Here is a 15,993-nt window from a genome sequence, read left to right as displayed (position 1 = left end):
AACACACACACACACACACACACACACACACACACACACACACACACACACACACACACACACACACACACACACACACACACACACACACACACACACACACACACAGCCTTATATATTAGATCACGACCTGCTCACTGGAGCCCTTATTTTTGCAGTTCACGCGGTACTCAGGTCAGGTAGCAAGCATGACACTTTACTTACTACGTAGTAGCGGCTGGATTGGATGTATTTTAATTATAACCCGAGCAGGCCACTGTGTGCTGTGTGCGAGTTAACATGTTGACATGTTATCACCGTTTATCATCATTCACTTGAGTCTCATGAATGTCACAATTTGCTCTATAAAAATTAATGACAGCATACACACAATGCAATGCAGCTTACTATACTTTAGCTAAAGTAACTTGAAATATACAATAACATGACTGAAATTAATCTCTATTACCCGTGCATAGAAGAGGTAAACTCAGCGAGCTAAAATATAAAAGACGAGATGATGGGTTGCATAAGTAATGGAACGCTTTGGTATGTAAAACCTTTAAATAATCAGTTTTATTGCCACTTTTCTTCAGACAAGTCGGGATGGATACATGAATATTTCCAAGTCACTGAATATGTCTTGGACTTTATTTACATCAGTTATGAAGAAATACAAACAGTATGGCACTCTATGATGTAAATCTGTATGGAGTAGACCGGGGTTCCCAGCCTTTTTTGAACGAAGATCTACTTTTTTGTACCAAGCCACATTGAAAGCCATAGCATAGCCACAATTTATTGTGCACCAATTTAATAACACAATTTTCTGGCACAAAGATAAAGTTATAACATTAATAACAAATTATTGTTATTAATGTTTAATTAATTGTTATTGTTATAATGTGTGTGGTGCAAAGAGTAAGCAGAAGTTGGCCTTGGACTGGCCTGTAACAACACAACAACAAACAACCCAAATAATACAATCCTGATTCAAGTTGTAAAAATTGTTCTCTACCTAAGTGGGACTTCTGTCACTGAGAGGAGGGAGCTAGTCTCTCTTAGTCCAGACAGTAATAGCTGAGTGCCAGCCGTAAGCAGGCCTTAAGGTGGTCATCAGTCATGGTGGATCTGTATTTTTACTTGATGATTTTCACATGTGAAAAGACAGACTCAAATACGAGGTCTATTAGATAATAAACCGACCTTTTTTTTTTTTTTTTTAACTATATGGATTTGAATGACGTGCGATTACACCAATCATGCTTGAACCCTGGTGCGCATGCGTGAGTTTTTTCACACGTGTCGTGACGTCATTTCCCTGTGGGCAGGCCTTGAGTGAGATGTGGTCCCGCCCTCTCGGCTGTATTCCTTTGTTTTACATGCTGCTCGAGACAGCGCGCGTTGCTTTATCAACATTTTTTCTGGACCTGTGAGGAATATCCGAGTGGACACTATTCGAGAAATTAAGCTGGTTTTCGGTGAAAAGTTTAACGGCTGATGAGAGATTATGGGGTGTTTCTGTCGGTGTAAGGACTTCCCACAGAGCAGGACATCGTGCAGTGCTTCCAGGCGCCGTCGTCGGCCTGTTTCGACCTGAAAACATCCTAATTTAAGGCATAATTCACCCAGGACGTTGTGAGAGAACAGAGAAGATTCAGAAGAGGCCGGCATGAGGACTTTATGCGGACATTCCACTGTTTAAGGACATTTTTTAATGAAAGACGTGCACGCAAATTCGCCGAGTCGTTTCCGTGACGACTCGGCGAATCTGTGTGCGCCGCGACAGGAAAAACACCTCCGTGTTGAAAACCATTTGTAATATTCAGGCGGCTTTTGATGGCTTTCAACAAGTGAGTAACTGAGAAATTGTTTAACAGCTTGGGCATGTTCCAACTTGCCCATTAAGGTTTCCAACGGAGGTGTTTTTCCTGTCGCGACCCCCCGCGGTCGGGTCCGACCCGACATGCGACTCTGCCCGCACGTTCTTTCATTACAAAATGTCCGTTAACAATTGAATGTCCGAATAAACTCCTCATGCCGACTTCTTCTGAAAGTTCTCTGTTCTCTGACGACTTCCTGGATCAACAGAGCCTGAAATGTGGAAGTTTTCAACTTGAAACGGTGAGACGCTGCCGCCTTGAAGCGCAGATCGCCGTCAGGCACCGTGGGCCGTCCTTAAAGCGACACTACCAGACCAAAATCTCTCATCAGCCGTTAAAATTTTTACCGAAAACCAGCTGAATTTATCGAATGGTGTCCACTCAGTTGTGCCTTACAGTTTTGAAAAAATTTTGATCAAACAAAGCAGCAGTCTCTGAGCCATTCCTAAACAATGAAAAAAACGACGAGAGGGTGGGCGACTCCTCACTCAAAGACTGCCCACAGGCGAATGACGTAACCGACAGGCGTGAAAAAACTCTCGCATGCCCATGAGGGTTCAAGCATGTGATCGACTGGAGCTCAGCCCACGATCATAAATTGATGCATTTATGACATGGCAGTATCACATAATATCGATGTGTAGTTTACAGTCTGCTTAATTTTTCTTCCTCACCCGGTTTCAACTCTGCCTTGTGCCATCATTCTACATGAGCTGCCCAGTGCAAACCCCCCCCCCCAAAAAAAAACAAAAAGCAATGCATATGAAATCACATTATCAGCTCCAGTTTTACTCAAGACCATCAACTATGGCCATCGGGTATTTCGAAGACTTTGCGTCCATCCGTCTGTCCGCCTGTTTGTCCATCTGTCCGTGCTCAGCATAAGTCCAGTCCTATTACTGCCAGAGTCTTGACATTTACAGGGAACATTCTTGGGACACAGACTTTGGACAAGTTCAGAGATGGCTGACCTTGACCTATTTAAGAGGTTAAAACGTCACATTCTCCCTCACTCTGTTCCTTTATTTTGTGAGGCGGGGGTGACAGCGAATCATAGGAGAGCAGCACCGTGACATCCGTGGCTAGTCTACCTAGCTGCAAACTCCATTTCGTTTGTGTGTAAATATAGCCTCTTTGTTATATATTATGTAAAAGCTAGTGAGAAATAAACACTTCTGAAACTAAAGCGCTGTTTTTGGAACCTGATGACACCTCTGAAGTGACTTAAAACATTTAATGGACGTTAGCATGGTGACGTCACAGGCTGGTCTAGCTAGTTGCAAACACTCTTGTTTGTGTGTAAATATAACCTCTTTGTCATATAGTATGCAAAAGGTAGTGAGAAATAAACACTTCTAACACTTTTGCACGCTATCTTCCGCTAACTCAAAGCTAAGTTCCTCTGTATGCGCACATGTACGTCTTCCTGCAGACATTGTTAAAATGTAAATTGTTTTTGATTGATTGATTGATAGAGGGGCTTTATTGAACATGTACAAATTGCACATAAGATAATAGGATCCAAATAATGTGCAATGTAAATAACAATAAATGTGTGTGTGTGTGTGTGTGTAAGAAGACAATGCTCTTACAGCCGAGGGTATTTGAGCATTGCGTTATATTTGGAACATAAGGCAGTTTCTGCACAGAAATGTACTAAACAAGGTTAAACCAGAGCAATAAACAGTTTTTGATTGTTTCATAGTAGTTATGTCAAATAACGTGGCCACAAGTCCACACAGGTCTGCAGGAATGATTTGGTATGACTGCAGCTGAAGCAGACACTTCCTCTTTTTCTTTGTCACTGTCAACGTATTGTATTTACCCTATTAACCCCCCCCCCCCCCCCCCCCCATTTTTTTCAGCATATTACATGTAGTGAAATTGTGAATTCCTGAGAGAACAGAGTAAAATGAAAATGTAATAGTCCTACCTCATTGACACAACATCGTATCCAGGGTGTTTAATAGAGTAAATACAGTAGGTGTAAAATTAGGTAGTTTGTGAGTTTCTGTCATTTCCAAAGCCTAGGTGTGGTGGCCACCACTGCTTGTTTGACTGTAATGTTACTCATATGTGGACAAAATAGCTCCAGTTCAGAAAAACAGAGGCTTCTTGGTCCTGTGCTCTCTGTGTGCTCTTTTTTTTTTGTTTTGATTATGTGCCGTTTGTCATTTGATCGGCATTGGTGTGATGTTACTGATTTGGTTTGTCCATGAGCTAAAGCATCAGGATATCAACGCCATGTTTGTGCTGCCTGCTGAGCAGCATTTAAGCTCCTGATGAATTGGTGCATCCCCCCCAGCATACGTGTGATCCTCCATGCCCGTCAGTGTTGTTTACCCAGTCAAATGTGTCCTGGCTGAAGTTTAAAATGACCCATTGGCTGAGAGTTTAAATGATGCAGACCCAGACCCGTGCTGTGCAACATTTTTATGCTGAGCCCAATGCTTTAGTACTCACAGGCTGAAAGGAGAGGTGGGGCGTTGGCTGAGGTGGCAGCCACCCTTCACATTTTACACAGGCCTGGGAAAGTCAGTGATTCAGGGCCAGCATGGGGAGAGGGTGGGCAGGTGTTCTGAGCATGCTTCTCCTCTGAGGTATAACTGGCTTTTTTCTCTTATATTTATGAAGACAGTGAAGTGAAAATCTGAGCTGATGGCTTGACAGTGTTTCTGGTACAACTGAAGTTGCTAATTTTGTCTCGCTTTCTCCTCCCTTCTGTCCTTCTCTGTCACTACAGTCATAACCAGAGGACCACAACATTTCACCATCCTGCAACAGGGCAGGTTTCTCCAGAGAACATGGACTACATCCTGCAAGACCAGTAAGTCATCTGTTACTCCTCTCCCGCTGTAGAGAACATTCTTAGCTGTAGAAATCAGACATGGTCCTGAAACACACACACACACACACACACACACACACACACACACACACACACACACACACACACACACACACACACAGTGAGAGAGCGATAATTTATGCTTAGTTAAACTCATTGGGTGCTTTATTTGGGGGAAAATGTCTGTGATAGTGTGGCTGACTGAGCGTGTGTGTGTGTGAGTGCAGTTGTCTGCATGTTGAAATATGATGGTGGTTTCAGCTTGCGTTACTGGAATTTGTGTGGTTATTTGAGGTTCTGTCACCTTCTTTCTGCCCTACAGACTTTAATCATCTGACATTGTTATTATATATATATATAAATCCTCAGTTTTTAATCATGTTTTCATCAACAAGTGCACCATGTTTTCCCATATACTTTAATTTTTCAGCTGTGTATAGTATTTGTACACATTGTCTAAAGGTTTCACACAAGGAATACTTTATGAAATGTGCTGACTCAGCCACATGGGGTGTACATGGCAATTTATTCAGACTGATGGTCCAAAACTGCATATATGAGTAGGTTGTGTGAGGAAGGGCGTCCAGTGTAAATTTAGGCAAACCAAGCACGCATATCACAAATTTCATTTCCATTATAATTGTACACTTCAGGGCTGCAGGAAAAGGTTGGCGATATTTGTTGACACTCCTGTTCAAATATATATACAAATGGGAAATGACGATGAGACAGATACTGTTGGGGATCAAATACCACTATATGCCAAGGCATTTTGTACCTTAGATACTTTCTTTCGGCTATTTAAATCCACTCTACATTTTTACTCTTCATAGGATTCTCCCATTGACATTGATAGCTTCTGGTTTCTCTACGTTTTCCTTATAACCTGAGTAATACATGTATTCTGAAATAAACCTCTTTTAAATGAACTGCAGTTGAAAGGGATTCTGTTAAATATAATACTTTATCTACATAAACTGATACTTGATGCTTTTCCTCATTTCTTGTTGCTCCTTTTATATCATTATCATCTCCAATGAATTGAGCCATTGCTTTGATATTTATAGTGATTTTCAAACATGATAGAGAGCAGCTGTGTCTGCTCCACGCGCCAATCTCCCTATTCTGTAACCAGTGATGACAACAGCTGCCTGCAGAGATGAGTAGGAAATGTCAATTCACTTTATGAATTTACAGCTGAGTTTGAACCGTTGAAATGTATGGGTTAAATATTGCCATAATTCCCAATCAAATGCCATTTATCCATCTAAGGCTATAACCACAGATTCTGATTCCTTATCTTTTTCATCGGATATTACATTTAGCAGAAACTATAAATTACCATGTGTTACTCCATCTGTGCTGGGCAATAAATGTGAAGAAACCAAATGGCTGCTACACAGATGCATTATCCAGCATAGATGGCACAACCCCTCAGATCAGGACTCCAAAGTTTACCTTTGTCTAAAAAAGCAAGGGACACACTTTTGAGGCTAACAAGGTGCACATCTTGGGCAGTGAGAATAGAGAGTTTGAGATGGATGTTAAATAAGCTATCAGTGTGAAATTGGAAACATTTTCCTTCAGCAGGAGGGATGTAAAGACAAACATTCTGATACTTACAATGTGGCCTTTTCATCTCTCCCTAACAGGGTGATTCTACAGGGCACCATTCTACTATGATTGCCCACAATCCAAAAAAGTGCAAATACGGGATGAAATTGTTTAATCCCGCTTACCTCCTAACAGGCTGTCTTTTAAGTGCAGACCTGTAAACTGGCTGGTTTATAAAGTCCAGATCTGGCAACTCGCCCGAAAACAAAAGAAAGGAGCTGTGCACTCAGCCAAACATGAACAAAACTACACCAACCGCTGCTTCAGCTTAAAATGTTTACCCTGATGGAGCATGATCAAACAAATTTCAAGCTGTAGTCACTATGAAAACCCCAGTTAAAGGGCCTTTCGCTCTCTAATCAACACTATCTTTAAAAAAAATTATATACCAGATTATGAATCATTACATCCAACTCTTTAACTTGTGGGAGTCCTGATATAGCTGATAAAAGTAAAATTAGCCATTCGGAGTTTGGAAAATGCACACAGATTCAGAGCTATTTTTTAGCCATAAAAATTATGTAACCTCAAGGTCCCTCCACCTGTGATTACTTCAAGACTTTCCCCAGTACACAGCCACAGACACATCTTTACAGAATCAAAAGTTGCCTTAGGTTTCTACTTTAAGAAAGAACTGACTCTCTCCAGGCACTTCTAAGGTTGGAAAGTGACACTGTTCTAACCCAATGTTATCACTACACCGCCTTCTCACAAAAGTGACCAGTCTTCAACAAGCACTTTCTATGCATCAAAGTTTCTTCCGGAACCAGGGCCCGGTTTCATAAAGCAGTCTAACCTTTTAGTCTGTTAAACTTACTTAGTCCACTGCGGTTAGTCGCCCAACATTATCCGTCTAATCATGTTTCACATCAGTGGCTAAACTTGTAGAATAGCCGTCTTACGTTAGTCGAAGATTTTTATGGGCATAACGGCCTCACAAGCGCCGTTGCCAAGAAACGCCTCCAGTGCGCAACAGTTTTGTTTACCTCCGGGTTGGTCGTTATCATGAACTATCTGGCCTTTGTTTCATTAACTGGCTTTATTGACATTTATAGACACATATGAACTGCAGAATGACGTGCTTAGCTCAAGTTTTGCCTGTAGCATCACCAGTTATGTTGCTTCATGATGGTAGTTGCTGGCGCAGTTTTCTAGAACTGCCTACTCCTGACAGATTTACATTCAGTACATATGTTTTTTTGTTTTTTTAATGATTAGTGTTAATGAAATCCAGGACATACACACTGACGTGGAAATGTTCATGCATCCATCCCATGAGTTGGCTAAAGAAATCTGACTGTAAAAGTGATTTTTATTCAGAGTAGTTCTTATTTATACTCAACAAAAATATAAACGCAACACTTTTGGTTTTGCTCCCATTTTGTATGAGATGAACTCAAAGATCTAAAACTTTTTCCACATACACAATATCACCATTTCCCTCAAATATTGTTCACAAACCAGTCGAAATCTGTGATAGTGAGCACTTCTCCTTTGCTGAGATAATCCATCCCACCTCACAGGTGTGCCATATCAAGATGCTGATTAGACACCATGATTAGTGCACAGGTGTGCCTTAGACTGCCCACAATAAAAGGCCACTCTGAAAGGTGCAGTTTTGTTTTATTGGGGGGGGATACCAGTCAGTATCTGGTGTGACCACCATTTGCCTCATGCAGTGCAACACATCTCCTTCGCATCATCCATGAAGAGAACACCTCTCCAGCGTGCCAAACACCAGCGAATGTGAGCATTTGCCCACTCAAGTCGGTTACGATGACGAACTGGAGTCAGGTTGAGACCCCGATGAGGACGACGAGCATGCAGATGAGCTTCCCTGAGATGGTTTCTGACAGTTTGTGCAGAAATTCTTTGGTTATGCAAACCGACTGTTTCAGCAGCTGTCCGAGTGGCTGGTCTCAGACGATCTTGGAGGTGAACATGCTGGATGTGGAGGTCCTGGGCTGGTGTGGTTACACGTGGTCTGCGGTTGTGAGGCTGGTTGGATGTACTGCCAAATTCTCTGAAACGCCTTTGGAGACGGCTTATGGTAGAGAAATGAACATTCAATACACGAGCAACAGCTCTGGTTGACATTCCTTCTGTCAGTATGCCAACTGCACGCTCCCTCAAATCTTGCGACATCTGTGGCATTGTGCTGTGTGATAAAACTGCACCTTTCAGAGTGGCCTTTTATTGTGGGCAGTCTAAGGCACACCTGTGCACTAATCATGGTGTCTAATCAGCATCTTGGTATGGCACACCTGTGAGGTGGGATGGATTATCTCAGCAAAGGAGAAGTGCTCACTATCACAGATTTCGACTGGTTTGTGAACAATATTTGAGGGAAATGGTGATATTGTGTATGTGGAAAAGGTTTTAGATCTTTGAGTTCATCTCATACAAAATGGGAGCAAAACCAAAAGTGTTGCGTTTATATTTTTGTTGAGTATAGTTTGTCCACTTAGTTAATGCCTTCTGAAAATACATATAAAAGTGGTTATAATTTCAAATGGTTAATGTAATGTTTTTGTTAAATCCCTACAATTAAGTAAAAAAACAAAACAAAAAACTACACTTCATTCACATTTTGATTACTGTTTCAATTACATTATGGTGGTGCATAGAAGCAAAATTACAAAAATTATGTCACTATCCAAACATTTATGGACCTAGCTTCACAGCTTTGGTCCCCTTTACATAGGACGGCAGCAGTTACATAGGACTGTTATACGGCTTTAAACTGGCCCGATCTGCAGAAGAGACATGAAAACACTTTTCTGTGTAACTTCAGCGCTTCAGTGGTCCTTGTGTGGTATTCTTGAACAGATGACATGACATTTCCACACAGATCTGCCGCTTCTTGACAAATACAGCGGGTAAAATAACATTTAATATTTAACACGTTATCATTTTTCTCAGTAATATAATTATAAAGGTGCTGTTAACATAAAAATCTTACCAGATGTCAGTAGCAACGCAAATAATACACACATATAAAGAAACCAAAACAAATAAGTACAGAAATTAAGTTATGTGTAATAAGTACAGAAATTAAGTTGTGTGTAATAACTTAATATAGATGTGATAAAACAGTATTGAACACATGAAGAATGTGAGGTACAAAAAGGCATGGAAAGCCAAGACACCAGCAGAAATTTAACAGTAATTAGAAAGCAATCCTGCTCTTAGTCATTGTAAATTAATATCACCTGGTTCAGTCCCAACTGATGGCCTATGAAAAGGTCTGTCTTTACCAAGGTGTCACACAAAGAAACATCTCATGATGGGTAAAAGCAAAAAGCTCTTTCAAGATCTCCACAACCTCATTGTTGCAAAACATACTGAAGGCATTGGTTACAAAAGGATTTCTAAACTTCTGAATACTCCAGTGAGCACTGTGGGGCCATCATCCGTAATGGGAAAGAACATCCTTTTGCCTTAAAGCTACCACAACCAGTTGCTCCTTTCAAAACTTCTGACAGAGGAGTGAAAAGAAAAAGAATTATCAGAAGTTATCCAAGAGTCAAGCACCACTTGTAAAGAGTAACTGTAGAATCACCCTGTTAGGGAATGATGAAAAGTCCACATTTTAAGTATCAGAAAGTTTGTCTTAACATCCCTCCTGCTGAAGGAAAATTTTTCCAATTTCAGACAACGAAGAAGAGGAAGAAAACATTGCCACGAACAGTGGGAGAATAAGAAAACTAGAAGGGTGGAAATGAAAGTGGGGACTTTGAATGTTGGTAGTATGACTGGTAAAGGGAGAGAGCTGGCTGATATGATGGAGAGGAGAAAGATAGACATATTGTGTGTGCAAGAGACCAAGTGGAAGGGAAGTAAGAGCAGGAGCATCGGCGGTGGGTACAAGTTGTTGTACCATGGTGAGGACAGGAAGAGAAATGGTGTTGGGGTCATTTTAAAGGAAGAGTATGTTAAAAGTGTGTTGGAGGTTAAGCGAGTGTCTGACAGGGTGATGAGTGTGAAGTTGGAAATTGAAGGGGTGATGATGAATATCATCAGTGCATATGCCCCACAGGTAGGTTGTGAGATGAAGGAGAAAGAAGATTTCTGGAGTGTGTTAGATGAGGTGGTGGACAGTGTGCCCAAGCATGAAAGAGTGGTGATAGGAGCAGACTTCAATGGGCATGTTGGTGAAGGGAACAGAGGTGATGAGGAAGTAATGGGTAGATATGGTATCAAGGATAGGAATGGGGAAGGACAGATGGTAGTTGATTTTGCAAAAAGGATGGAAATGGCTGTGGTGAATACCTACTTTAAGAAAAGGGAGGAGCACAGGGTAACATATAAGAGTGGAGGAAGGTGCACACAGGTGGACTACATTCTTTATAGGAGATGCAAGATAAAAGCAATCACAGACTGTAAGGTGGTAGCAGGAGAGAGTGTCACTAGACAGCATAGGATGGTTGTTTGTAGGATGACTTTAGAGGTAAAGAAGAAGAAGAGAGTGAGAGCTCAACAAAGGATCAGATGGTGGAAGCTGAAGGAGGAAGACTGTTGTGTGAAATTTAGCGAGCAGGTGAGAGAAGCACTAGTTGGAGAGGAAGCAGTTTTGGACAACTGGAAAAGTACTGCAGATGTGGTGAGGGAGACAGCTAGGGCAGTACTGGGTATGACGTCTGGACAGTGGAAGGAAGACAAGGAGACTTGGTGGTGGAATGAAGAGCTCCAGGAAAGCATAAGGAGAAAGAGGTTGGCGAAAAAGTTTTGGGATAGTCGGAGAGATGAAGAAAGTAGACAGGAGTACAAGGAGATGCGGCGTAAGGCGAGAAGAGAAGTGGCAAACGCAAAGGAAAAGGCATATTGCGAGCTGTACAAGAAGTTGAATAGTAAGGAAGGAGAAAAGGACTTGTACCGATTGGCCAGACAAAGGGACAGAGCTGGAAAGGATGTGCAGCAGGTTAGGGTGGTAAAAGATGCACATGGTAATGTGCTGACAAGTGAGGAGTGTGTGCTGAGAAGGTGGAGGGAATATTTTGAAGATTTGATGAATAAAGAAAATGAGCGAGAGAAAAGGGTGGATGATGTGGTGAGAGTAAATCAGGAAGTAAAAGAGATTAGCAAGGAAGAAGTGAGGGCTGCTATGAAGAGTGGAAAAGCAGTTGGACCAGATGACATTCCAATGGAGGCATGGAAATGTCTAGGAGAGATGGCAGTAGAATTTCTAACCAGATTGTTTAATAAAATCTTGGAAAGTGAGAGGATGCCTGAGGAGTGGAGATGAAGTGTGCTGGTTCCTGTTTTCAAGAACAAGGGTGATGTGCAGAGCGGCAGTAACTACAGAGGCATAAAGCTGATCAGCCACAGCATGAAGTTATGGGAAAGAGTAGTAGAAGCTAGGCTTAGAAAACAGGTGATCTGTGAGCAGCAATATGGTTTCATGCCGAGAAATAGCACTACAGATGCAATGTTTGCTCTGAGAATACTGTTGTAAAAGTACAGAGGACAGAAAGAGTTACATTGTGTGTTTGTGGACTTAGAAAAAGCTTACGATAGGGTGCCAAGAGAAGAGTTGTGGCATTGTATGAGGACGTCTGGAGTGGCAGAGAAGTATGTTAGGGTAGTGCAGGACATGTTCAAAAATAGTGTGACGGCGGTGAGATGCGCAGTCGGAATGACAGACTCATTCAAGGTGGAGGTGGGATTACACCAAGGATCAGCTTTGAGTCCTTTCTTGTTTGCAGTGGTGATGGACAGGTTGCAGATGAGATCAGACAGGAGTCCCCATGGACTATGATGTTTGCAGATGACATTGTGATCTGTAGTGAGAGTAGAGAGCAAGTTGAGTATAGTCTGGAGAAGTGGAGCTATGCTTTTGAGAGAAGGGGAATGAAAGTCAGTAGAAGCAAGACTGAGTACATGTGTGTGAATGAGAGGGAGCCCAGTGGAATAGTGTAGTTACAAGGAGTAGAAGTGGTGAAAGTAGATGAGTTTAAATATTTGGGGTCAACTGTTCAAAGTAATGGAGAGTGTGGTAGAGAGGTGAAGAAGAGAGTGCAGGCAGGGTGGACTGGGTGGAGAAAGGTGGCAGGAGTGATTTGTGACCGAAGAATATCGGCAAGAGTGAAGGGGAAAGTTTACAAAACAGTGGTGAGACCAGCTATGTTGTATGGTTTAGAGACAGTGGCACTAACAAAAAGACAGGAGGCAGAGCTGGAGGTGGCAGAGCTGAAGATGTTGAGATTCTCTTTGGGAGTGACAAGAATGGAGAAGATTAGGAATGAACATATCAGAGGGACAGCTCAGGTGGGACGGTTTGGAGACAAGTCAGAGAGGCGAGATTGAGATGGTTTGGACATGTGCAGAGGAGGGAACCAGGGTATATAGGGAGAAGGATGCTGAGGATGGATCCACCAGGCAGGAGGAGAAGAGGGAGACCAAAGAGGAGGTTCATGGATGTGCTGAGAGAGGACATGCAGGTGGTTGGTGTGACAGAGGAAGATACAGAGGACAGGGTGAGATGGAAACGATTGATCTGCTGTGGCGACCCCTAACGGGAACAGCCGAAAGACAAAGAAGACATAGATAGCTTCTTTAACATCCATCTCAAATTCTCTATTCTCACTGCCCAAGATGTGCACCTTGTTGTCCTCAAAAGTATGTCCCTTGCATCATGACCTGTATGCACATTCATCACACAAAGCTCCATTATTGAAGAAGAATCATGTTGAAGCTCAATTAACATTTGCTACACAACATTTAGACAAGCCTGTGAAATACTGGGAGAATATAGTCTGGTCAGATGAGACCAAGATTGAACTCTTTGGATGCCATAATATACACCATAAATGGCCCTGCACATCACCCCAAAAACACCATACCAACAGTGCACATAACAACAACCTATAAATATCTTGGTGTGCTGTTGGATTGGATTCTCATCTTAATTACAAAGAACACGTCAACTCTCTGACCAAGAAACTGCAACAAAAATTGTATGTCTACAACAAAATCAGACCATTTTTGACAACCTCTGTTTCTCACACGTACCTCCATGCCGTAGTCCTCTCCTCTATCTCCTATTGTTTGCCTATATGGTCTCTCACCACAAATGATGTTCTTGATCCTGTGGCTCGACTGTACAACAGAGCTTTTAAAATTCACTGTCAACTTCCAGGTTGGACCCACCATTGTATAGCTCTGTCCAGATCAAATGGTCTGACCTTCAACAACTATACGAGGTCTCTTAGATAATAAACCGACCCTTTTATTTTTTTTTTAACTATATGGATTTGAATGACATGCGATTACACCAATCATGCTTGAACCCTCGTGCGCATGCGTGAGTTTTTTCACGCGTCGGTGACGTCATTTCCCTGTGGGCAGGCCTTGAGTGAGATGTGGTCCCGCCCTCTCGGCTGAATTCCTTTGTTTCACACGCTGCTCGAGACGGCGCGCGTTGCTTTATCAAAATTTTTTCTGGACCTGTGAGGAATATCCGAGTGGACACTATTCGAGAAATTAAGCTGGTTTTCTGTGAAAAGTTTAACGGCTGATGAGAGATTATAGGGTGTTTCTGTCGGTGTAAGGACTTCCCACGGAGCGGGACGTCCTGCGGCGCTTCCAGGCGCTGTCGTAGGCCTGTTTCGAGCTGAAAACATCCTAATTTAAGGCTTAATTCACCCAGGACATCGTGAGAGAACAGAGAAGATTCAGAAGAGGCCGGCATGAGGAATTTATGCGGACATTCCACTGTTTAAGGACATTTTTTTAATGAAAGACTTGCGCGCAAATTCGCCGAGTCGTTTCCATGACGACTCGGCAAATCTGTGTGCGCCGCGACAGGAAAAACACCTCCGTGTTGAAAACCATTTGTAGAATTCAGGCGGCTTTTAATGGCTTTCAACAAGTGAGTAACTGAGAAATTGTTTAACAGCTTGGGCATGTTCCAACTTGCCCGTTAAGATTTCCAACGGAGGTGTTTTTCCTGCCGCGACCCCCCGCGGTCGGGTCCAGCCCGACATGCGACTCTGCCCGCACGTTCTTTCATTACAAAATGACCGTTAACAATGGAATGTCCGAATAAACTCCTCATGCCGACTTCTTCTGAAAGTTCTCTGTTCTCTGACGACTTACTGCGTCAACAGAGCCTGAAATGTGGAAGTTTTCAACTTGAAACGGCGAGACGCTGCCGCCTCGAAGCGCAGATCGCCGTCAGGCGCCGTGGACCATCCTTAAAGCGACACTACCAGACCAAAATCTCTCATCAGCCGTTAAAATTTTTTACCGAAAACCAGCTGAATTTATTGAATGGTGTCCACTCAGTTGTGCCTTACAGTTTTGAAAAATTTTTTATCAAACAAAGCAACAGTCTCTGAGCCATTCCTAAACAATGAAAAAAATCGACGAGCGGGTGGACGACTCCTCACTCAAAGACTGCCCACAGGGGAATGACGTAACCGACAGGCGTGAAAAAACTCTTGCATGCCCACGAGGGTTCAAGCATGTCTGACGTAATCACACGTGATTCAAATCCATATGGTTTTTGAAAAAAATAATAAGGTCGGATACTTTTCTAATAGACCTCGTATAAGTAATATGGCTATTAGATTCTATTTTCAGTTAAAAAACTTCAACCTGCCACCAGCTCTGTTGGCTCTAGTACCAACTACAAACTCTGAAAGGAGCACCAGATCATCATCGGCGGAACATCTCCAAGTCCCTTCTTATAAAAACACTTATGGACAAAGATCATTCTTCTACATCTTTACTAAGGTGTGCAACGATATCCCTCTGGGCACTAGATCTATCAGCTCAGAGATACTATTTAAAAAAACTTACAGAGACGATTTATTGAATAGTTATTCGTGTAACCACTGATCTACCTTTCTCACTTGTCTGATCTTTTTATCTTTTTATTTATGTATTTATGATTTTATGAATCTGTGCTGTACATGTTAGGTTTATTGTCCACATGATTGAATGAAATGATTGTTTGTATGTAGGTTTATGTGTAAAACCGGAACCTGCTGTAAAACAGTTTTAACTGAGTCCTGCCTGGGGTAATGTGCAACTGTGCTTTTAACCTTTTTCCTGTATAATAAATGAAATGAATGAATGAATGAATGAAGTTTGGAGGTGGGAACATGGTGTGGGGCTGTTTTTCACCGGACAATGCTGGTGAACTTCAGATAATTGAAGGAAGGATGAATGGAAAAATGTACAGACATTCTTGATTAAGAAAAAAAATCTACCAGGATGATGACAATTAAAGTAGGATGGACATTTCAGAAAGACAATGACCCGAAACACACAGCCAAGGAAACTCTGTTGGTTTCAGAGAATGCAACTAAAGCTGCTACAATGGCCCAGACTTGAATTCAGCAGAAAATCTATGTAAAGAAGGACTTCATAGAAGAGGTCCACAGAACCTTCAACATTTAAAGACTGTGTGGACAAATGAGCCAAAATCACACCTGAGCAACGCATGTGATAAGTTTCTTCATACAGGAGGCATCCTGAAGCTGTCATTACAAAATAAGACTTTTGTACGAAAGATGAAATAAAATTCAGTAAGCGTATTCAGTACTTTTCCCATGTCATTCCATTTTATTACACATTACTTTATTTCTATACTTATTTGTTTTGGTTTCTTTACATATATGGATTGTGTGGGTTATTACCAACATCTCCTGAAAATCTCATGTC

General features: G+C 42.0%; 1 protein-coding gene across 1 annotated transcript in view; it reads left to right on the top strand.

The window, feature by feature from the left end:
• The window catches only part of LOC117515357 (pleckstrin homology domain-containing family A member 7-like), a 502,114-nt gene that overhangs the window by 212,973 nt on the left and 273,148 nt on the right, over window positions 1–15,993 (top strand). Inside the window, exon 4 of the mRNA XM_034175889.1 lies at window positions 4,606–4,689. Within this exon, the coding sequence (XP_034031780.1) occupies window positions 4,606–4,689 (84 nt within the window). The remainder of the gene's footprint in view (window positions 1–4,605; window positions 4,690–15,993) is intronic.

Source organism: Thalassophryne amazonica, chromosome 8 (assembly GCF_902500255.1).
Source record: "Thalassophryne amazonica chromosome 8, fThaAma1.1, whole genome shotgun sequence".
Taxonomy (NCBI): Eukaryota; Metazoa; Chordata; class Actinopteri; order Batrachoidiformes; family Batrachoididae; genus Thalassophryne; species Thalassophryne amazonica.
Note: the sequence above shows the minus strand (reverse complement) of the source record. Positions and strands in the feature narration are given on the sequence as shown.